General features: G+C 40.5%; 3 protein-coding genes across 8 annotated transcripts; all 3 read left to right on the top strand.

The window, feature by feature from the left end:
* The first annotated feature begins 156 nt into the window (after positions 1 to 156).
* Positions 157 to 8,263, top strand: mtmr8 (myotubularin related protein 8). Of its 2 annotated transcripts, none has more exons than XM_083664952.1 (14): positions 157 to 312; positions 743 to 865; positions 1,767 to 1,929; positions 2,468 to 2,628; positions 2,777 to 2,905; positions 3,252 to 3,386; positions 3,482 to 3,614; positions 3,785 to 3,894; positions 4,018 to 4,143; positions 4,379 to 4,428; positions 4,628 to 4,828; positions 5,091 to 5,219; positions 5,626 to 5,752; positions 5,851 to 8,263. In XM_083664952.1, the coding sequence occupies exons 1-14, from the start codon at positions 289 to 291 to the stop codon at positions 6,343 to 6,345; spliced, it is 2,106 nt and encodes a 701-aa protein (XP_083521078.1). In that variant the 5' UTR covers positions 157 to 288; the 3' UTR covers positions 6,346 to 8,263. The 2 variants fall into 2 exon arrangements, with proteins under 2 accessions (XP_083521078.1, XP_083521077.1); XM_083664951.1 differs by having other exon boundaries at positions 5,848 to 8,263.
* A 686-nt stretch (positions 8,264 to 8,949) lies between these two features.
* asb12a (ankyrin repeat and SOCS box-containing 12a) lies at positions 8,950 to 12,487 on the top strand. Of its 5 annotated transcripts, XM_083690309.1 has the most exons (4): positions 8,964 to 9,084; positions 9,359 to 9,468; positions 10,003 to 10,774; positions 11,038 to 12,487. In XM_083690309.1, exons 3-4 carry the CDS (start codon positions 10,009 to 10,011, stop codon positions 11,193 to 11,195), a joined length of 924 nt encoding a protein of 307 aa, XP_083546435.1. In that variant the 5' UTR covers positions 8,964 to 9,084; positions 9,359 to 9,468; positions 10,003 to 10,008; the 3' UTR covers positions 11,196 to 12,487. The 5 variants fall into 5 exon arrangements, with proteins under 5 accessions (XP_083546438.1, XP_083546434.1, XP_083546435.1 ...); XM_083690312.1 differs by lacking the exon at positions 9,359 to 9,468 and having other exon boundaries at positions 8,950 to 9,084; XM_083690308.1 differs by having other exon boundaries at positions 8,954 to 9,468.
* Positions 12,488 to 14,580: 2,093 nt separating this feature from the next.
* Positions 14,581 to 20,288, top strand: amer1 (APC membrane recruitment protein 1). The gene is made up of 2 exons (XM_083664949.1): positions 14,581 to 14,665; positions 15,376 to 20,288. Exon 2 carries the CDS (start codon positions 15,492 to 15,494, stop codon positions 18,657 to 18,659), a length of 3,168 nt encoding a protein of 1,055 aa, XP_083521075.1. The 5' UTR covers positions 14,581 to 14,665; positions 15,376 to 15,491; the 3' UTR covers positions 18,660 to 20,288.
* The last annotated feature ends 2,711 nt before the right edge of the window (positions 20,289 to 22,999 follow it).

Genomic DNA, 22,999 nt, shown 5'->3' with positions numbered 1-22,999 from the left:
TTGATGAATTCCCTTATGTACAAAAACTATGCTACAGAAAGGAAGATAAAAGTTTGTATCCTAAAGGGGCCTTTATTTTGAAATGTGTAAAATAACGCAGCACTTGGCTCAGTGATAACCGTGAACAAGCACTTTAATGTTGCCTGAAGATAGGAAGCAACATTTGCACTATGTGCAAAATAGTTTCCGCGGGTAATGTCAAGAGAAAATAAGAAAAAAAAACACATTGCCATTTAATCAAATAATTCTGGCATAGAAGACCAGCGTGCATTTTTTGAACCGAGGGCGATGGAGCACATTGAAAAACCCAAGGTAAGACTGTCGAGTCTCGTTTTGGAGCAAGCCTGGCAGCGGTGCGCTGAGTGATGATGTAGTTTGATTTATTAGCAACCGAAAGTTGGACATCTTACTTACTGTTCACAGCTGACTTTAGACAAAGGTAGATCTGTGACCAACAGCGTAATTGTGTAAATGATCATGTTACTTACTATGTGTTTAATATCAAGTATGTATTTGACAGGTCACTTGGGTAGCTAGGTCAGCGCTAACTCAGCAGGAAGCCTGCCCTGCACTGATGTCTAGTGTCAGCACGTCTGTGTAGCTCACTGCCTGGCAGGATTTCCTCCAGTTGGTCGAAATCATTACTCAGCCTTCTATTAACTTTTTTTTTCTTTTTTTTTTTTAATGATAGAGCTGCCGACATCCTCCTAGAATAATGTGTATTATTATTTGAAAATTACAGGTGGAAGAAGTGAAATTGTTGGACCGCTATACTGCCAAGAAGCCGGCCGTTGGCACCCTCTATCTGACTGCAACTCATCTTATTTATGTGGACACCTCCTCTAACACACGCAAGGAAACATGGGTATGAAACACACACACACACACACACACACACACACACACACACACACACACACACACACACACACAAAATACACACCTTTGCTCCTTTATCTATCCCTTTTGGATAGGTAGGGGAGCAATATGGTGACATATGGTGGAGGCCTAAGCAACTCCATCGGCCATTGCGTTGCATTGGAGTGAGAGCTGGAGTCATTGCCACATCTGTTGTGTTCCAGACCGTCTTGTAACACCGTGTCCTAATGGCCCGAGGCACACGAGGGTCGAGGTGAAAAACGGTATCCTCCATAGCATGGGCTAGGGTTAGGGTTATATTAGGATGAGGTGTGAGGCAGTCATGCATCAGATCCCACAACACCATTGTAAGGGGTTTATACAAACCAGCCATGTTGAGGCCATGTTGTTTTGCTCTGTAACCCACTGTCCTCTTGACTGAGCAAGACGCGAGCCTGTCACTCAGGTGGAGACATGGGAGGTGATGCCTCAAGGTGGACAACTTTTAGTCTGCCACACGTGGAGAAGTGTTTTAAATGTCAACTGCATCAGTGTGATACAGAAATCTGCTGCACTGCCTGACTGCAATAAGGATTACATGGAATGCAAGGCAACCATTGGTTATTTTGTGCAGCGTGACGTCTTTGCAGACGGCTTTGCAGCCATTGACTACACCTTTTCGCTTTCTGATTCTTAAACTGCCATTGACTACACTTATACAGTTACTGGTTTGGTAGGGGCGAGGGTTAGGGTTAGGGTTAGGGTTAGGGCTGGGGGAAAGGTTGATCCTCGTCACTGTTGTCAGTTGTGGCACATAACTACAGTATGCTTGTCGGAGCTTAAAGCCAACAATGATTATGATCAGTTAAACTGCTTTTTTTGAAACCGGGTTTCACCTTCTTCACCAGATTTTACACCATCTCATCGCCACCGTAGAGAAACTTCCCATTACCACCATGGGATGTTCCCTTCTCATCCATTGCAAGAATTTCCATGTGGCTCACTTTGTCATCCCCAAAGAGAGGGACTGCCAGCATGTGTATCAATCCCTGCTCAGACTCTCCCAACCAGGTGATGATCCTACAGTACGTCAAGTAAAACCAGGAGTTTTACATGAGTGTTTTGCCTGATAGTTTCTCAAGAGTGTGGACTGATGGGTCTAAATGATTCATTTGACTATCTCATTCATTATCTCTTTTGGAAAAAGGGGTGGTTTCCACTGTCCTCGGAAATACTGGTGACACTGGTATCCTTTTTGGGTCTTGTAAAGCATTGATATGTAATGGATAGTTTACTATGACTTTATTTTTTATTTTATTGGTTTCATTTTTATCTGTAATAAACAGTTTATTTAACCCATTTATTAAAAGTGTGTTTATCTTTAGGCCTACTGGGGTAAATGTACTGGGGTTTACCAAAAGGTGGCTTGCTGAATCCTCTGTGTGTGTATGAATTTACTTAAGTGCACACAGGATTAGAGCAGCCCACCTTTTGGTGCCCCCCAGTACAGAAGTCATGATCATTCACATACTTTCAATACATGGGTTAGAACAGGAGATGCGTTCACTGTGCATTCATGCTCCTTAAAATAACATTGGGCTCTTTACAGGGAAAGTGGAAGAGCTTTATGCTTTTCTTTACAACCCAAAACAACAACAAGAAGATGACAGGAAAGCAGGGTGGAGCACTGTCAACTCAGCCATGGACTACCACAGAATGGGATTGCCCAACCAGTTCTGGGAAGTAACGGACCTCAACAAGAGCTATGAGGTCAGTTTATGGAATCAAGTTAGTGCCATGTATTGAAGGTGCCTATTTCCTCTCCAAGAGAGCTAGTCTATGTTTCACCGAGTTCCAGCCCCAGTGGTAGTCATTAATGGTCGTCGTTATTTTAAGTTGTATTCACTCTGTCCTTTAGGTTTGCAGCACATATCCCTCAGCTCTTGGCATACCAAAGGCAGCAAGCAAGGACATTGTCTTTGGGAGTGCCAAATTCAGAAGCAGGGGGCGCATTCCTACACTCTCCTACTTTCACAAGGAAACTAATGTAAGTTCAGCATTCACTTCACTGAATGGTCATAATAGACATTTACAATTTTGGTGCAACCTAATTTATTTCAGAACGAAAACAACAAAGCAAGTGGGGTAAACATAATATTCTATGGCGCAACGTCGCCTGCCAATGACCCATGGTTTTCTGACCAAACAAATATTATATTGCCTCTGCTTTTAACATCAGGGCAGACGATGTTAAACGACAATCGACTAGGAATGTTCTAATGGGTATTCTGAATCTTATAACGTTGTAGTATGTATCTTTTAAATCAATGGCTGCTGTGAATAACATCAATTTGCCCTGTAAGTATTGCTTTGGTCACCTCTTTGTTTTCTAGGCAGCGATTTGCCGCTGTAGCCAGCCCCTGTCTGGGTTCAGCGCACGAAGTTTGGAAGATGAGCAGATGCTGCAGGCAATCAGCCAGGCTAATCCCCAAAGCCCCTACATGTATGTAGTGGATACCAGACCTAAGGTTAATATTAAACTCTTAATTGTTTCACTAATCTTTAATATTCCCTGTACTTTGATCAGTTTTAGTAATGCACCCCCCCCCCTCCCTATTCCTAGTTGAATGCCATGGCCAACAGAGCTGCAGGGAAGGGATATGAGAATGAGGACCATTACTCAAACATTCGCTTCCAGTTTGTGGGCATTGAGAACATTCATGTCATGAGGGGCAGTCTGCAGAAGCTTCTGGAAGGTCATTGTCTATTGTCTGAGTCTAGCGGTTTGCATTTTTGAATCACTTCCCAATGTTTAACGTTTAAAGTCGTCATGTGACTGGAGTGAAGGCAGGACAAAGTTCATGCTCAACAAAGAGCAGATGCCAATATTCAAGTTTATAAGGTGCTAAAAGTATTTTATTTGCAGTGTGTGCTCTGAAGTCTCCAACAATGAGTGACTACCTGACAGGACTGGAGAACTCCGGTTGGCTGCGTCACATCAAGGCTGTGATGGATGCTGGAGTGTTTCTGGCAAAGGTACGGTAGGCCTGTGTAATACATTGGATAACAAAGAACACACCTGTAAAAGCATGCAAATCCCCGTTTAATTAGCTCTGTATGCATCTATTGACTCTGATATACTTGATGGTCTCTGAGTAGGCCGTGGCTGAGGAGAAGGCCAGTGTGCTGGTGCACTGCTCAGACGGCTGGGACCGCACAGCCCAGGTGTGCTCTCTGGCCAGCATCCTCCTGGACCCCTACTATCGAACTGTTAAGGGACTTATGGTAAGTTTAACAGTACTATGGAGTTGAACGTGTACAAGGCTTCAGTAGCATTAGAGCTGTGTTGTCAACCTGCATAATCACTTACCAAACCCTCTAATGAAAACATGAAACTGTACAACAGAATATCTTCAATCCATCAGCAATTTCTTAAAAAAAAAAAAAAAAGATTGAACTTTCACACTTTACATTTTCTAGAAACAGTGGCTTAATCCATAATTGTGTTTCTTACTTAAAGGTTTTGATTGAAAAAGAATGGATATCTATGGGTCACAAATTCACACAAAGGTATTAATAAATCTGTTATTATTATTTGAACAAGGCTCTAATGAAACAACCATGTCAGTGTCATGTCTGCTTGCTTCATGTCACTAAAATGTGAAACGTGACATCTGAACTCTACGTATGGCTAAAACCTGCATCCTTGTGGTGCACATAGGACACAATGACAACAGATGTATATAACACAGTACATGTTTGTCGGCAGGTGTGGACATGTTGACGGGGATCCAAAGGAGGTGTCCCCTGTCTTCACCCAGTTCACAGAGTGCCTTTGGCATCTGATGGAGCAGTATCCCTGTGCTTTTGAGTACAACGAGGGGTTCCTTCTTGAAATCCACAGTCATGTTTACTCCTGCCAGTTTGGGAACTTCATTGGCAACTGCCAGAGAGAGCGAGAGGAGATGCGGTGAGGAGCGTCACTGACAGATTCCACATCTTAAACATCCTGACGTATTTTAGAAAATTAAAAGCTCAAATCCTACATACTGGAAATTTAAAGGAAACATTGTTTTTACAATCATTCCTGGACATTTATTGAGATGGTAGGAGTTGTAGAGGGAAACTTACAAGAGGCACCAAAGAGCAGAGTAGCCGTACTCGGGTATGGTGGTTAAGGCAGGCGGGGGGGACAGGCTGTTATTGAACAACCTTGTTGTTTCCATTTTCAGGCTACAGGAGAGGACCTTCTCGGTTTGGCCATTCCTCTGGGAGAACAGTCGTCAGTACAGAAACCCTCTCTACAAATGCTCATTATGGAAGGAAATCCTGAGGCCAAACACACTGCCATTGAATTTCAAGTAAGTTGTCATTAGTTACCACCGTCCTTAGTTTGTGAAGATAAAAAAATAAATTTAAAAAAACTGCTAAAAAAAAAAAAAGAATTAAAAGAAGAAAGGAGAGTGGGAAACGCTTATAAAAACGGTAATTTATGTGTAAAAAGTGGGTTAACATGATTCACCATTAGACCTGGTTCAAAAACATGTAAAATACTTCCTATACTTGAATTGTGATTCATGTATTTTACTGTGTGTTATTGTTCAATGGAACAATAGCTAAATGTAATGTCAAATATGTTCAGTGTGTTTGACCCTGGTCCATTCTTTATTGAAGAAAGTCCATCAGTGGCATAATGTTCTGAGCAATCTAACACACAGACAATAAGACACCGTGAGTTGCACAATTTAACGTTTATCATGTTTGCAGGTTCTGGTGTGGCATGTATAATCATTTTGATAAGGGCATGCATCCAAAGCAGTCCATTCTGGAATGCCTGCTGACCATAACACAGGACAAGGCAGAGGGCGAGAAGAACATGACTCATCTCCAGAGAGTAAGTTGATATTGATGGTTTGTAATCCCATGGTTTATGTAAAAGCTTTAACTTATAGATAAGAGGTTTTCCACTTTTGACATTTTGATTTGAAGCAGTTGGCAGTCATGGATGGGGTTCTGGCAGATCAGGCCAGTTCAACAGACACATCACCTCAACACACTCCTCAACCTCCGCCATCCAACGGCCACTCAACCCAACACGCTGAACCACTGATGAACGGTGCTGCCCAAGAGGTTGGGTTAGAGGAGCAGGAGGGACCATCAGCTACAGAAACCACTGGATGGGAAGAGCAGGAGGGACCATCAGCTACAGAAACCACTGGATGGGAGGAGCAGGAGGGACCATCAGCTATAGAAACCACTGGATGGGAGGAGCAGGAGGGACCATCAGCTATAGAAACCACAGGATGGGAGGAGCAGGAGGGACCATCAGCTATAGAAACCACAGGATGGGAGGAGCAGGAGGGACCATCAGCTGCAGAAACCACTGGATGGGAGGAGCAGGAGGGACCATCAGATACTGCCACAAAAGACACAAGTGTTGCCATGGAGAGTCCAGATGTCAATGAAGACATACTAGATTCCTCTTAAAAAATACACCAAACCAATTGAAATTGTGTTCTGATGTACACTTTGAAAATGGGATATGGTTTTGTAGTAGATTGTACTGTTATTTCACTGAGTATATTGTAGCCTTAATGATGACACAGGAGCTATGAGCAAGAGCAACTCTCTGTGGTGATCAGCTGCCAATTTATTTTGTAACTGAGCAACTTTAGGAAGAAGTCATTTTCAACATTTTCAAAAGAGTTTTTCAAAATCAGCAACAATTTGTTTCACAATGGTTTTTGAGAGTTGTTTCAAAGCACACTTGTTGTTTCAAAAAAACAGCTAGTATTACAGTTGAAAGTGTGTGATCACATTACATACATTATTACTTAGCCAACTGATGAGGCCAACTGTTGCTGATTTAGTCATGTTGATTCAAGGGTATTATTGACCACTTAATCCAGGCTGGTAAAAAAATACCTGCTGAACAAAGGGAATGCACTGTCAATGAGTACAGACGTACGTTTGACTTTATTTCACGTTTAATGAGAGACATTCCACTGAATATGTTTTAGATATATTCTGCAACATTTGTGAATGTGCTCCGCTTACAAAACTTTCATTTTTTATTTTATTTACAGTGCAGTTGTAAATGGATACCTGACAAATGTTTCTTATTTTATATTGGTTAAAAAGGGACAACTTATCTACAATATGAATTGGGTAATTACTGTATATTTGCCACTGCTATTTTACAATATTCTCTTACTCTATTGGAGAGTTTTTCACCAACTTCAAACCAAATGGTTTGCAAAATGTATTGTAGCTTTAATGTAACGTCCTTGCCAGTTTGTTTGAAAGCATTGATCAGTATATCTTGAAGATTCCAGCCAATAGCACCAGTAAAATGCAATATGGGAAGAAAGCTTGATGGAGTTTGCACTTAGCAAGCAAATGGCATAAATTCCACTGATCCTAAACTTTTAACTCCACCAAATCAAGCTCACAGTCCACCAAAGGGAACAGGAGTCAACATCACTGGGCTGCTAACATGAGGGCTTTGTGAGTCTCCACTGTAGGTATTCAAGGAAAATGTTCATAGATTTTAAATTGATATAGACTGAACAGAGTCTCTGTTATTCAATGGTTTTCAGAAGTTTAGCTTACTGTGCCTTGCAGAAGTATTCACTCCTTTGCACTATTCTCACATTTGGATGCCTTATATTAGAGCTTGCCATTTTTACATATTCAAATAGGTTTTTTTTTCTTTCTTTTTTTTATCTCCACACCCCTTGTCCCAATTCAATATATTGCAGATAGCAGGTTTCCACAAACAAAGACATGGTTATGAATGTAGCAATGATTAATGTGTGAATTCACATCCTCAACAAAAGTGGTGACTACAGTGTGAAAGTCCAATATCCACTGCATTTGAAATTGAACTTGATGCTTATTGCTACCATGGAAGAATATTGTTTGCTATCTGCAACTGATTGAATTGGGGTTCTTGTTTGCCATGTCAAGATAAATATTTTTAAGGACTTTGTTGACTATGAATACCATGTACTATACTTTAAATAACTGTAATAATACTGAGGCAGCATTTGTTATCAGTTTGTTGACAAGCCCAACTTTCTACTGTATAAAAAAACATGTAGGCTAGAACAATATGACAAGATTGTATATGTAATGTACTTCAACTGAATTGTATTGTGTCTTGTTGAAAAAGAACAAAAGAAGCATTCCACTCTTTTTATATTGAAACGTAACACATATTATGAACATTCAAACTTAAAAACAATCACTTTTCTTTCTTTAATCCTTAAACCGATCATACTGTATATTGTTGTCTTCTGTAAAAAAAAAAAAAAAAAAAGATGGAAAAAAAAGGATTCCACTCATTTATTATTATTGAAACTTAAATATGACAAACATTCAGGAATAAAAACAAATACTAAGACATACGTTTTTTTTTATTGTATACATTTCGCCATAATAACAAGCATTTTCACATTTTACGTACAACCATGACAGCTTGTCAAGACAAAATCCTGACACTTATTCCACAAAGAATGCATTATATAATATTAGACAGTTGACAACTCTTTGTTATTCTACTTTTGAGAGAGTAGACGTATAAATAAAATAATAAACAATACAAAATATTTTAAAACGGGACAGACTTGAATTAGACTCTAAATTTAGGTGTGTGGATAATATGAAATGTAGCAATGTATCAGATCATACGGTCGATTATCAATTTGAGGAAAATGCAGTCAGGAGGCATTCCACTCTATTCTCAACTGACGTCATTACACGGTCCAGCATCAGCTAAACCGCGCGATTTGTCAACGTTCTTCTTTTGACGTTTTTCCCGGGTGGGCGGCGTTTACACTCGATTTCACCATTTCATCCCACTCCGAACTAAATGCGTGCCCAGCAGTGAACAATAACGAAACGGATGTGATACAGACAAACATTGAAGGAGAAAACATCTGATCATTGATTTAAGTACAGCAGCCGTACCCGGCAAATGAGACTGGTGATATCCTATGACTGTCTGCCATTAGTGAGGTAACTCCTCTCCCGCTGACATCGTCGCGCGAACCCTCGAACTCTAACCCATTTGTAATATGTTTCTGTTGTGGCAAACAAGTTAGTTCGTAGTTGGCTCAAGTTTTATAGTCTGGGAATACATTTCGCCTCGCCAGTGTGGATGAAGAGAGTCGTATAAAAAAAAACACATCTGTGTTGATCAAGGCACAACGGTGCAATATTTTAGTAAGTGTTGATAAAGTCAAAGTAGCCGGAACATTCTCTTCAGAGAGATTCCGAGATTACACCATTCCTGGAACAAAAACGTTCCATGGAACATGTTATGTGAATGTAACATTGCATTAAGTGTGTAAACAATTGATATATGGAGTGTATACGTATCATATCATAGTTTTTCATAAGCTCTCAATATCACTAAAAGTATAATTTAGAAGTACGAGACATTCGTTTTCATTGAACGTTTGCGGAACAGGAACATTCTATTCTAATCCCTGGGTAGATCACGCTCAGGGTCTCGCGGTTAGCTGGCAAGCGTGGGCGCGCATAATATGCAATCCAGCACGGCTAGCTTGGTTTTGCTGATTGGGTGGAGTTCTTCTACCCCACTAGGTAAGTGTTTACCGAGTGGCCCCCGCTGGCCAAACCGAAGGCAACCCCGACTGGCTAATAGGGCAGGAGTTTAACCCTAACCCTAACCAAATCTAAAACGAAACGCACAAGGTGGAGACTGGAGAGGAGTACGGTGGTGAACTACGTTGCTTGCGTAGTTTAAACGCACCCCAGTGACAAAACGTATGCACCCCTTTTTAACGGATGTAGCTAGCTAGCCTCTCTGTCATCTGTATAATCCAGTTCAAAAAATGTTCGAAATATTTTACGGTATTGATCAGCCACACTGCCAGTCATAATGTGAATTGTTGACATAGCTAGTTTGCATGCTAACATTCGTAGCGATTAGCCTGTCTACTTTGGTTTGCTGGGTAGTCAATATCTAGCTAGCTATACAGCTAATGTATTAGCTATCTAATCGATTCATTGCTTTGACTTGCATGCTATCTATGTTGTCCTAGCTAGTTTGTTATTTTCCAACAACAACAAAAAACTGTTTAATTTGTATTCTTTTTTTCATCTTTGTTGATCCAGATTTCTATGCTTCACCTAAACATTGTTGAAGAAGAGGAAGACAACAACTGTGAAGGTCAACAGCTTCATCTGGCAGTGTCTAACAATGATGACAAACTCCTTGATGAGATGCTTTGTAAAGAAAATTACAGGAAGTTCATCAACAACAGGAGTGGCTGGGGTATTCCAGGCACACCTTTACGGATGGCAGCGTCCAAAGGTCATCTCAGATGCCTGCAGGTCCTGCTGGCCCACGGAGCTGAGGTTGACTGTCTAGATGTGAAGGCTCAGACCCCACTATTCACGGCTGTTTGCGGGAAACACTTGAACTGTGTTTTAGCCCTCCTCAGAGCTGGTGCTAACCCACATGGCAGCTTGTATAACAACTGCTCTCCCGTCCTCACCGCAGCCAGAGAAGGAGATGTTGAGATTCTTAAGGAACTACTAAAACATGGTGCTGAAGTCAACTCCAGATCCAAGGTGTTGCTGTGGACCTCCAGTGCCAGTGTCTCCAGCGGCCCTCTCTATCTCTCTGCTGTGTACGGACATTTAGACTGCTTTAAAGTCTTGCTGCTCTACGGGGCTGATCCAAATTATAACTGCTCTGATGTAAAGCTTCTCAGTAAGTTCAAGCAGCCCAAGACGGTGCTAGAGATGTGCCTCCGATATGGCTGCAGGGTGGAGTACATCCAGCTCCTGATTGACTTTGGAGCCAACGTCTACCTCCCCACACTCATCATAGAAAAGTCCACGAAGCAGAACGAGGCTGTCGAGCTCCTTCTGCGGGAAAGAGGTAAAATGTCTATCCCTGATAATTCTACTGCTATTTTATTTTTTTTAAACCCATAATCTTTTGTTGATTGAGTTGACTACTGTCTACTCTACGTCAACTGCAATTTGGCACTGTTGATTGAACAGTAAAGGCTATTTGAAGTGGGTTTTTTTTTCTTTTTTTTTTCTGATGTGATCGATGAAATCTTAGTTCACTGACCCTAATTCGAACTTTGAATTCAGTGAGGAATGACATTTTATCTATGTATCTAATATCCCCTCTAGGTTGTCCAAAGTCCCTGATGTCACAGTGCCGTCTGGCCATCCGAGGATATCTAAGGAAGATAAACAGAATCCAATCCATCGACCGTCTGGAAATGCCATTAAGCATGATGAGCTTCTTGCAACACAAACCACAATCAACAACAACTCTACATCTCTGATAAAGCAGTTACTGGAACGATGTTGTTGGTACAAAGCAACATGTTGTGCGTCTCTAGTATTTTAGAAATGGATGAAGTTTCCAGTTTAACACTTGGGACTGCTTGTTCTTTGCACTGAATAGTTTGTGGGGGCAATTATGTATTTTCCTTGTTTACTGAAATTATGTTGTCTTTGTTGTCCTCTTTTTAAAAAAAACTTTTTTTTAAATGTGCAATGGCATGCAATATCTCTGTCATTAAAATGTCTTAAATTATTTTTGTTCCCTCACAATGGATGGGATTTATATGTGGTCTAACTTGCATCTAATGGCATCCACATAAACATATAATTATGTACTGTATGACATAAGGAAAAAGCACAATGTCAGTCAGGAGTTGTAGAATTATAGCCTAGCTAAACTGCGACTCTAAGTCCATAACTCACCTAGGCTAGCAGAACCACTAGTCACTCGTTGGTTTTACTGTTATATAGTAGTTATACTATATAACAGTAAAGTTATATATAGAGTAAATATGACCAGTGAACCACTATGGTCGCCATAGATACTACTAACTAATCACTTCCACTGTCAGAATTCTCTTGGTCAACTGGACATAAACAAAACCTCTTTCCAAGATAAACAATATCTAGAAAGTCTGACCTAAAGTTAAGTCCATCGATTTAGCCAGTGGTGGCATTCGATTAGAGCACCGGTGCTATGAACCTGTTTAAAGGCCCACGCCAGCCAGCTTTGTGTAAATGAGATGGTAAAAGTTGATAAGTTAAGATAAAGGTAAAAGTCACTCCTCAAGTTCAAATACCCCCACCCAGCCGCAGTGATGAATTGCTAGCTTTTCCATAGGCTAGACGTCTGTTTCATTTGCTTCCTGGCTTTTCTTGAAAAAAAAAATTCAGAAGGAATATACTAAGTTGGTGACGTTAGTCATTCATGGAGCTATTTGGGAAAGCAACGCCAGATAAAGCTCAGAGCAATTCTCAATAAAAATGTGTCCAATGGTTGTTTGACGCAAAAAAAGCGGGTGAAGTGGGTTCGGAGGGTTATAATGGATTCTGGTTGCTAACTTTATGAACAGGCTGGACATGTCACACTTCGGATAGCTCTATCAAATGTCACAGGTCAAGGCATGTTGGAAATTGTTTTAGGAGGTGCTAAGAAAATGTTTTGGCCAAAATGCACATACTTTGACCTAAATAGCTATTTCAGACTTGGATCATTGTGCAATAATATTGTGCAGCACTGTATACTTGTATGCACGTGACAAATAAAGAATCTTGAATCTTGAATCTTGAATCAGCACCAGGATGTCATATATCAGCAAAAGCTTTTAGTCTAGCCTTTAAGCTAGACTGCCTTATGCATGCGATACAAGTCGTGTCAGATAGCGTTCCCTTGTCAGATAGTGTTCCTGATCTGACAGAAAGTGTTTTCAATAGTAATCTAATGAAAATTATTGGAAAATAACAACGATATTGTCTTACAATTATTGCAATTGGTCCTCCAAAGCAGTTTCATGATGACTAATTATTGATGATATATTAATTATATTAATTACTGATATTAAAAGAGTGATTCAAAATATGCAGGTTTCATTTGTTCATCTGTAAGATGTTTCTGATGCTTGCAGATGGCATATCATTGATTGTATTGTAATCTTTTATTATTCAAATAAAAGATGTTGATTACTTTTGGTGTTAAATTGACAAATTGCGATAACATCAATAAGGTTCTGAATAAAATAATTAATGTTAAAATATAATTTAAAATACATGAAACCACACGACACCGGCCCAGCCGAGGGGACGGGTGCCCCCAATGTCTAAACCCGTCCGGCGCCATGTTTCACAACGTCTGGAAAAAAAAAAGTCTAACAAATCTACATTCTCATATTTGTCGTCCCAGAAATATAACGTTCGAGAAATACACTGCAACATGTCATTTTCACTAGTTTTTCGCAAAACACATAAAGAGATATGCCATTGTCAAATAATTGTATTGAAATTATTCATCATTTTGTATACATGGCTGAATCTGAACGAGTAATTATGCTGGCTATTTTTTATTTTTTTAATATGATGACTTTTCTTGGATTTCAGCCGGACGCTCAGCTCTGCTGCTTGTTCCCTGTGACGCTCTGGTGTCGCCATCAGAAATATCTGTTCTTTCAACGACAATAACCGGCAGATTCCGACAATAAGACTTACGGTTTAGTTTTCGCGACTTCAAAATAAAAGCGAGAGGTAATTGATCGCTGTAAAGTGAAGGAATCACAATATTTAATAATATTTTCATGAATTAAGGAAATATTACGTAACAGAAAGTATGTACAATTTCAACTCTGAACTCTCCACTCTGTTCAGCAGCACTTCTAGAATACGAATCAACTGAGTTTCAACCACGAGAGGTGTCATACAAAGTGTTGTTGGCTTTTTACGGTGGCTGTACACAAATCATTTTCCAAGGCTAAACTTAATTTTTACTACCACTCTATTCAGCAGCACTTCTAGAATATGAATCAAGTGAGTTTCAAGTTTCAACCATGAGGGGTGTCATACAGAATGTTGTTGGCCTTTTACTGTTGTCAAGCAGTCTTTTCTTTTGGAGATGCTGTCCAAGGTCCTGAAATAATGTCCCATATATAATCAATAGATACTGTTCTAGCAAGTCCAGATAAGAGATGACTAAACAGATGACTAAGTATTAGACAATTGATTTGATTTAGAACCACCAACACATTCTACATCCTAGTTTTAAGTGTCAGCATTTCCACTTAAAAAGGTCTAGTTAAATGGGAAACATTATACAAAACATATATACAAAAGCATATAATTTCTTCTTTTGTAAGAAGTACATCCTATTACATTGCAGAAATGCTGCTGAATGGAGTGGTAATAAAAATGAAGTTTAAGAAAGCCTTGGAAAAATATTTGTGTACATGTGTCCCCTATGGAGTCCAGATGAGGCACTCTGTTGGGCAACAGTAAAAGGCCAACAGCACTCTTTATGACATCCCTCATGGTTGAAACTCACTTGATTCATATTCTAGAAGTGCTGCTGAATAGAGCGGTCGTAAAAATCAAGTTTAGCCTTGGAATATTATTTGTGTACAGTCCATAATGTGTCCTCTATGCAGTGCAGCAATCAGTCTTTCATCGGGGTAATTAGGATATTAGAAGAAAAACACAAATAATAAATTGAGAGCATGACATGTTTATTTCCTGATATAGTTAGTTATATATCATTTTGTGGTTCCTTTATCCATATTTACTATTTCTAAATGTTTCAACAAGGTGGGCGCTTTTATTTTGAAGAAATCCTAATTTCCATACACCCGAGGTAGGTGGGCGGAGTTCCACTATTGTCGTTCCCAGAACACAGAGGACAGGAATAGTGTCTGCTGGTGGTAATCCACTGATCAACACATACTGTTTACGACTCAGTCTGGGATGTAGCTAGCGTTTCAACACTAAGGTGGGTACACCTATGTATGTACAACACACATTCAAGAACCATATTTGGAAAAATAGATCGCTAAATATTTGATCGCTATTGTTAACTCGTCCTCAAGTTAACGTAAAGCGTTCCTCTGTCTGTAAGCTAAATGCTTGCCTTCTGAACGAGCTACCGTTTGTTTGTTAAGTTGGATAACGGTTTTTTTGTTGGCCGCTTCGACATAACCACATAATTAGTTCGCGAGTTGTGTATGTTAAACTGAACAGTCATTTGCAGGCCCATAGCAGCTCCTGTACGTCTAGCTCCTTGCTAAGTTAACCATGTATGTTGTCGGTCCTATTTGGCCTCCGCCATAGCAACATGTAGCTACTGCTACCGTGATTAGCTAGCTTTAAGCATGCATTCGCTTTGTTGTGGTCTCGGATACTGATGATGTGCATGTGATGATGAGCATGTGCTGCTGACGGCCGTCTCGGCGTCATGGCCAGCTAATCAAAAGATTGACTGAATGGTGTTAGTGTTCATTCGTGTTAGCTAGTTAGCTCTTGTCTTGTTTCTGGAGAATATTAACGCCTTTCTTGTCTCGATAGCTAGCGAATGCACCCTCCGTTTCTCGTGACCTGTAGCTAACGTTAACCAAATACAATAGCGAGCTAGCTGACGAGCCCCACTCCAACCCGTGTTGTACTGTGAAACATAATCCTTTGTTTGTTTTTTTGCATTTGCAGAACATGGCAGCGTATGCTTCTGCGTGACATCTTGGCAGTAGTGTTCTTTCCATATGACGGTGAGGTATAACCATCATGTTATCAGTTAACTTCATCCTCCTGTAGATTGTGTTGCCATGGAGCCTTGCAGAGGAAATGAACCAGGAAGTGATGCAAAACCTGGGTCTGCTGGCGGTGAGCGGACGTCCAACATGGGTGGCCAGACGGAGGTGAAGCTTCCATCTGACTCATTAAATGAAGTTCCCATTGAGCCACAGCCACCAGGGAAACTGCGCAGGACTGCCTTAAGGTTTTTTGGAGGACGTAGAAGTATTTGTGTTTTGCCCAGCTTCTTTGGAGGAAGGAATAAAAGTCAGAACAAGTGGTACTCCAAAAAGGGAGTCAGCAAGAGCAAAACGCACGATGGGCTTAGCAAGGCAAGCTGGGAGGACAGTTTGGGAAGTGGAGATTTTGAGTACCACAGCCAGAAAGACACTGCTGAGAAGACCCACCATAACAGCTCTTATTGTGAATTTGGTCACCCCACTTGTGATCATAAGTCCTCGTCTCTCCCCCGACCGAAAAAGGGGTTGAGGGGTCTTTTTAACAGCATCAGGCGTCACAAAAAGAATAGAAATGTTGAATTTGAAAAAAATGAAATGGTTGCATTGTCTTCTCATATCTCTTACGAAGAGGTGCCTGTTATCCCGGCTAACAGTGACCAAAATGACACAGAGTGCCTGGAGAGTTTGTCAGAATCCTATGTGCCTATCTCAGCAACTGTTGAAGATGGTTTGACTATTGCGCTTGAATGTATTAATGTTGATGTGATGGTGTCTGAAAATGCAAAACAGGGGAGTCTGAACTCTTTGATAGAAGATCATTTTAAAGGTGGGGATATGGCAGTAAAGATAGATAACCCGAAAGAGCACAAAGGCACTCTTGGTGCAAGAACAGAGCTTGCTTCTCTCCCTAACATAAATCCTGAATCTACAGTGAACAGCCAGCTGCCTGTTGGCTCATCTGATCAGATTAGCATGATTTTTGGTGATGTGGCCTCTCTAAAGAGCTTTGACTCACTTACTGGCTGTGGTGACATCATTGCTGACCAAGATGATGACAGTATCGCAGAGAGCACAGTATCAGGGGAAAGGAGTCGAAATGCAGGCAAAAGGAGTTCCTGTTATGTTACCTACCAGGGTGGAGGAGAAGAGATGGCCACCCCGGATGAGGTGGATGGGGACTATCTCCAAAACCTTTGGGAGAACGAGGCTGCAGAGGATGTTTGCTATAGCGACAGCCAACAACAAGGCTTCTCAGAGGAGCACACTGAGAGTCCAATGATGACCCCTGAGGAACCATCAAGCTCCTACCACATGGACATGAGTAGCAACAGTAACAGTGGAGTAACAGAGAGCACCCTTACGTCTGGAGATGTTTTGACTCCTCAGAGTGACCTTCAAGGGTCAGTTCCTAACAGTGATGAGGGTTACTATGACTCAACCACCCCAGGGCCAGATGAAGAGGGACGTGACAGAATTAGGATGGATAGACTACCAAGAGACAGTTACAGTGGGGATGCTCTTTATGAGCTTTTTGAGCCTGACGATAGTCTCATCAGTCCACCTTTCGAAAACATATCAAAGCTGCCGAAACCTGATCCACTTGAGTTTTTAGACATAGCAGTACAGGACAGTGGTGTAGAAGGACACTCAGCAGTTTTATCTGCCGAATCCGGTCCATTGGAAATGGAAGAGGCCAGGACAACTAAGCTTCAGCAGGATCTGCAAAGCATGTGTAAACCATCCAAAGACCAGGCTCTGTTCCCCACAGGCAGAGTCCTCCATGACAAACTGAATACAAAAACCCAAGCTTCAACTAAAGAGGACCAGGTGAACCCAGAGAATCAAAGAGGAAATAATATGCAGCATGAATCACATGCCCTAAAAGAGAAAAATGATGGTAACAGTGATAAAAAGCTCTGCAACTCTACATTTGGAAACACATCATCCGACGCAGCTTTTGGCGATGTTGCCTCGAAAACATTTTGTTACTCACAGAAATTGTACCCGGAGCAAAACAGGCTAATGGCCCCACAATTCAGAGATAACAATGAACTTTCCCAAAAAAATAAGAATGACTTGGAAGATGACCTGACAGTTTGCTTCTCCCAAGCCCTTGTGGATTTTACAAAACACTCCAAAACATTTAGCAGTTACACTGAAAGTATTGGGGGCTCTGAGTCAAACTCTCCCTTTGCTCAAAATATGCAGGCCCTGCCAGCCATTGTCACATTTGATGTAGTAGATGTGGATAATGAGGGGGAATATGACCAACAAATGGATATGGTAATTGAGGAGGACATCACATCGCCTTATGAAGTATTTGAAGACAGCTACCTGCAGAAGGATGCGTTTGCTGAATGTGACTACCGAATGTTTGACCTCTATGAACAGAACCCTCTCAATAACACTTGGGGAATTGCTAGTCTCCCGCGTCACCTCAGCCTTACGCGAGTCAATCAGTCCATGCCCAGTCCCCTGGCTCTGAACAGGAGGAGCAGATCCCTGGACACAGACAGCTTAGAGTTAGAGATGACTGATATGTATTTAGGAAGGGATGCATTAGTGTCTTGCCCTAGAATTGAGAGAGATTCAAATCGAGGGTCCTCACTAAACCGCCCAAAAAATGGACACCCCTCATCTTCAGAAATCAGGGACAGTAGCAATGTCATGTTTCCATCATGGCAACCAGAGACAGAGGGGTCCTTAATCTTACCTCGGGGAGATGGGAAAAGAGCACACCAAGCACACAGTCTGTATCAAACCCAAGCCAGACACACAGGATCATTTCGTCAGCCCAGTAGTCGAGTCCCAAACTGTAATTCCCAACGCCTAACTGCAAGCCAGAAAGTGTCCTGTCATTCTGTCCCTCAGAATACAGGGCTGTTGAATAGACCGTCTCATCTTCCATTGCCATCAGAATCTCGTCTGCCTCAAGCCCCATCGGTTTTGTCTGGAATTACTGGGGAAGACTTGTTTGTTAGGTCAGATAAGGCATCAGATGGCGGAGGTGAGGCCCTGTTCTACACACCCACAGTTAACTCTCATTCTTTCAATCAACACAGTAAGATGAGGCCAGTGGGAATCACCCAGGGAATGCCTCATTTCTGCTCTGACTCTGTCACTCCTGTAAACCCACTTTTCTCTGAGGAACACATGGACTTCACCAGTAAAGCAAGAAAAGCTTCAGATATAGTGTACCCGTATGGATGTAACAAACACATTACAGGAGAAAAGCCCTAACTGAAATGGACAAACTCCTCCACACTCAATGTAGGCTTATAGCCCATGTTTTCATACTATGTGCCACCAAAGACACCATTTAGTATGTTTACTTCACCGAATATAGAATGATTGTCTGTTACTCTTTTATTACACATGGCAAATTTGTTGGTATGACTGATAAGCTATTGTATTTCACTGTGATGTAAAAGCCTTAGGATTTTTTGCGCCAGACAAGTAGGAGGCCTGTGCTGTCATGCTGCATTATCTTATGAACACAATCATCACAATGTAGGCGCTCCCATGCAATCTGTCATTGACATGTTGGCCCTGAGAATGCCTTGCAGACTTACAAATGATGATTCTTGTATATCGGTAGGGTACACACGGTCCAATTTCACTATGTCAAATGTTTGAAGAATTTTCTTCCCTTTTTAACTTTCTTCACGGAAAGCTGTTTACTCAAGGTTCTAGTAGAATGGTAAATCAGAATGTAATGTTGATGCATATGTATGTAGCCTCAACGAGAGGATATGAATTGCAGTGCCTCTTGGTCAATTAACCTTTTGAGATACCATGTCTTGTTAAGAGAACAGCATTGATGTTTTGCAGTTTCATATTGCTGTATTTCTTTGATATTTACTGTATATTATATAGCCTAGTGTTTACATTTTGTATTCATTTCATCATGCATAATTTAACACTTCTGATTGTACTGTTAGTTTCTGGTTTGTGTCGGAGGTAAGATGTTACTCTGTGGTTGACATAGTTGGAAGTAATGCTTTGTACTTTAGATTTGTATGCTGTTGTACAGATATTCTAGAAAAGTGAACCGATCCATCTGAAACTGACAAAACTTAGGTTAGATAATCATGACTCACAAGACTTAAAGTCTGTCACGCTGTATTTTATATTTGTGTTAGGTTGTTAGCATTATTTTGTCGATCGCAACGGATAATAGATTGCTGCCTTGCACTTAAATAAAGCATCAGTACATTTGCTGTACATACAATGACAAAAAAATGGGGATTATTATCAGACTTTTTGGTAACATGACTTTTTCAAGATTCAAGTTTGTAGTTTTGTCATTCCATTTCCTTATTTCTGTAACTTTGCTACTTCGTAAGATATACATGTCATATTCTATACTCACTCATCAACAGCATTTGATATTGTTGCATTTACTTGTAAATCCTTCCTTAAAGGAAAAGAAAAATGTCATCTGTGAAACAAAAGTCTCAGTGCTGATTATTTTCTGTGTTTGTGTCTGTATCTCACTACAAAATGAGTTTCGTTTATTTGTTTTGTTCATTGAACACGCAGTACAAGTTTAATGTCGTATATTTTGCATTAACACATTTGAATCATTTTGTTTATGACAATTGTCTCTAAAGTTTGTCTCCTGTCATTGTGAGGCTCCATTTGGTGCCCAAAGACTTTTTTTCTAATGTTGACTAAAAGATAATGGAAGTACAGTATTACCCTTCTTTATGCTCTATCTATATAATAGCCAGTGACAGTGGGACACAGCTGTCATTTGATCAATTCAGATTTTCAACAACAAGGCCCCTACACTACATTTCTGATTTGGCACATACATTCTACAACAGCGTCAGTTGGTGTTCATGAAATAAGTAATAAAATGATAAAAACACACAATTCCATATCAGTGTTTTTATGTACAGTGCCATCTGTAAGTATTTAGACAGTGAAGTCTTTTTTTCTTCTTTTGGCTCTATACTCGAAATGTTTGGATTTGAAATTAAACAATTCATATGAGATTAAAGTACAGAATGTCAGCTTTTATTTGAGGGTATTAATAACAAATATTTAGAAACAACAATACTTGTTATACTATTTCAGGGCACCAAAAGTATTTGGACAGTTGGCGTGACAGGTTTTTCTGACTAGTCCGGTGTGTTCTGTTTCATAATTTATGCAGGTGTAAGAGAGCTGTCAATGTCTAGTCTTGATTCTAGGCTTTGCATTTGCACTTTGCTGCTGGTCTGTTGTTGTTGCCTGCCAACATGAGGACCAATGAAAAGTCAAGGAAAGCCATTATGATGCAGAAAAATCTACACAATTAAAAAGAAAAAGCACTGGTGAGGTCATCAATCGCAAACGGCCTGGTAGGCCAAGGAAGACCTCTACAGTGGATGACTGAAGAATGCTCCCCATAATTAAGAAAGAAAACCCTAACCCTAACTGTTTAACAGATCAAGAACACTCCAGGAGGTTTACTTTAGGCTAATTTTGGGAGAAATGGATCCATCATGCCTTCCATAACGCTAATACCTATCACAGCTTTCTGGGTCTAAAGTAGTTGGTCTATTATTTGATTTGAGTCTTGTGTGAACACTGTCGAAATGGGACAGTGCCCACTACAGGACTACAGTATTACAGCAGCGAACGAGATGTCAATTCAGAAGCATACAATCCTGGGCCATTTGATGGCACTCTTGACCAATAGCTAGATGCCTGGTTTGGAGCTGGTCAGAGCTGAAACAGAGTGGTATCAGGGTCAGTTTACAATCTCATCTGTAGTGAGGGAGCCTTCAAATGCCTCCCCATCTGCTGTACAACCATATACAGACAGGGTTTTGTTGTGTACAGCGGGTTTATAATGCCATGTGGCTATTGGCAGAGTGAGAGGGGGCAGATTGAGTAGCATGGCTGCCAAAAACCATAATATTCACAATGAGGATGAAGCACATTTTTGCACTGTATGTTTGATGGGTATCTCGTTTTGTCAGTTAAACTACGATTGGCTCATAATGAATATTTTGTATTAAAAAAAGTAACAAAAAAAAAAAAAAGAAGAGGAGTAGGTCAAGATTATACATTTATTGGTGGGAAAGCATATATCTTTTTATGCTACTTCTTTAAATACTTGACTAAAAGGCACCTTGTATAGTGCACCACATCCGGCTTACTTGTGTAATCTTGTCAATTTCATATTTGAATTCCTCTCAGTGTGGTGTGCCATTTTCAATATAGAACATTTGAACTATGTTTGAAGCCTGTTTTGCTTTTCACAAGCAATGCTTGTTGACAATAAACCTGGAGCAACCAAATAAGGCAAGGATGTCACTACTGAGAAAATAGAGAAATGCATCCAGTATGTCACACTCTGATTAAAATTCTGCTCTTCTTATTATAGCATTGACGTTCTGTTGTGACTGCCTTGTTTCAGTTGTCTCATTTTTACTGTGTGCAAACTGTTCTTTGTGTCAAGACCATGAGAGCAGAGCTATTTTCCTGAGTTACATAATTCCTTGTGCTCCTTGAACTGTAAACACATTGAGATGAGGGAAAATGCTACTCTTAAGGTTGCCTGGCCTTCATCCAAGACCTTTTGCGGACAGCTACTGTGAGCAACACAGCAAATGGGGACTATCCTTGCTGCTCTTATGTTTAAGATACTATTTTTTTCTAGGTGCTCACTCATGCTAAATCTCTATATTTGTCAGCCAAACAGTCAAACAGACTCCTCAAATTAACAATTGAAAAGAGTGAATGAAATTAAGCTGTAGTTTAGTTTCCGGCATAACATACAACGTATGGTGAGGTGGGCCATGTCTGGGTCACTGCAGCACAGTGCATCCACTACCAAGGCTGTAGAAGTATGTAGATTTCCCACTGCAGTGGTTTAGCTCCACTCAAATGCTGCAGTGGTCCCTGGTCTTAGATTTCACTGGATTTCTACTGTATTACCCCCCCTCTCATTTGATTTAGTCACTAGTGAAAGCAGAGTAAAAATAGCAACATTGTTTGCTTCTTTATTGCCATAGAAATTAAATTAAATTACAAATGATGTGTGTATGCTGTAATTGTCACTGAGCCTCAGTGAAGTGAATCTCCAGTCTCTTGTTCTAGTTAATGAGGGTCTCATTTGAAAGATACAGGTAAACAAACAGTCGTTGCAGGGCAGAGGAGACTCTTCTCTGCATTCATTCTAATAAGAAACGACTTATTATGAGATAAGTATGCAAGACTGCTGCCTAGGATTGAGGCCAGAAAAGAGTACGGGGGGAAATGGTTTCCTCTGCAGATTTTGAGTTAATGCTTACAGCACCATGAAACATGAACTTGCAATCTTTTTTCTTACATCATGATCTAAATTCAACATCTAAACAGCAAAAATGATGTTTGATTGCCAGCTCATTTAAGAGCAACTCCATTGCTGCAAACACACAGGGCTCTTGGCTTCTTATGCCAGAATGTACTCGTCTGTGGACAAAGCAAACATATCCTAGATGTGCGTGGAGTTCCCCAGTAGTGTCCCCTTCATTAAATGTTGGCCTATATTACCTCACAAAACCATAAATACATTATATTGTATCTACACCTCTGTGGCTCAG

This window comes from Argentina silus (assembly GCF_951799395.1).
Source record: "Argentina silus genome assembly, chromosome: 2".
In the NCBI taxonomy this organism is placed as follows: domain Eukaryota; kingdom Metazoa; phylum Chordata; class Actinopteri; order Argentiniformes; family Argentinidae; genus Argentina; species Argentina silus.
This window is presented reverse-complemented; position numbering and strand designations above follow the sequence as displayed.

Bases quoted from the DNA above. Each gene is read 5' to 3' on its own strand.
- mtmr8 (XM_083664951.1), top strand. From the start codon at position 289: ATGGAGCACATTGAAAAACCCAAG. The intron at 4,144-4,378 runs GTAAGTTTAACA...TCTTACTTAAAG, and splicing joins GAACTGTTAAGGGACTTATG to GTTTTGATTGAAAAAGAATG. The intron at 4,429-4,627 runs GTATTAATAAAT...GTTTGTCGGCAG, and splicing joins GGTCACAAATTCACACAAAG to GTGTGGACATGTTGACGGGG.
- asb12a (XM_083690312.1), top strand. From the start codon at position 10,009: ATGCTTCACCTAAACATTGTTGAAGAAGAGGAAGACAACAACTGTGAA. The intron at 10,775-11,037 runs GTAAAATGTCTA...TATCCCCTCTAG, and splicing joins GCTCCTTCTGCGGGAAAGAG to GTTGTCCAAAGTCCCTGATG.
- amer1 (XM_083664949.1), top strand. From the start codon at position 15,492: ATGGAGCCTTGCAGAGGAAATGAACCAGGAAGTGATGCAAAACCTGGG.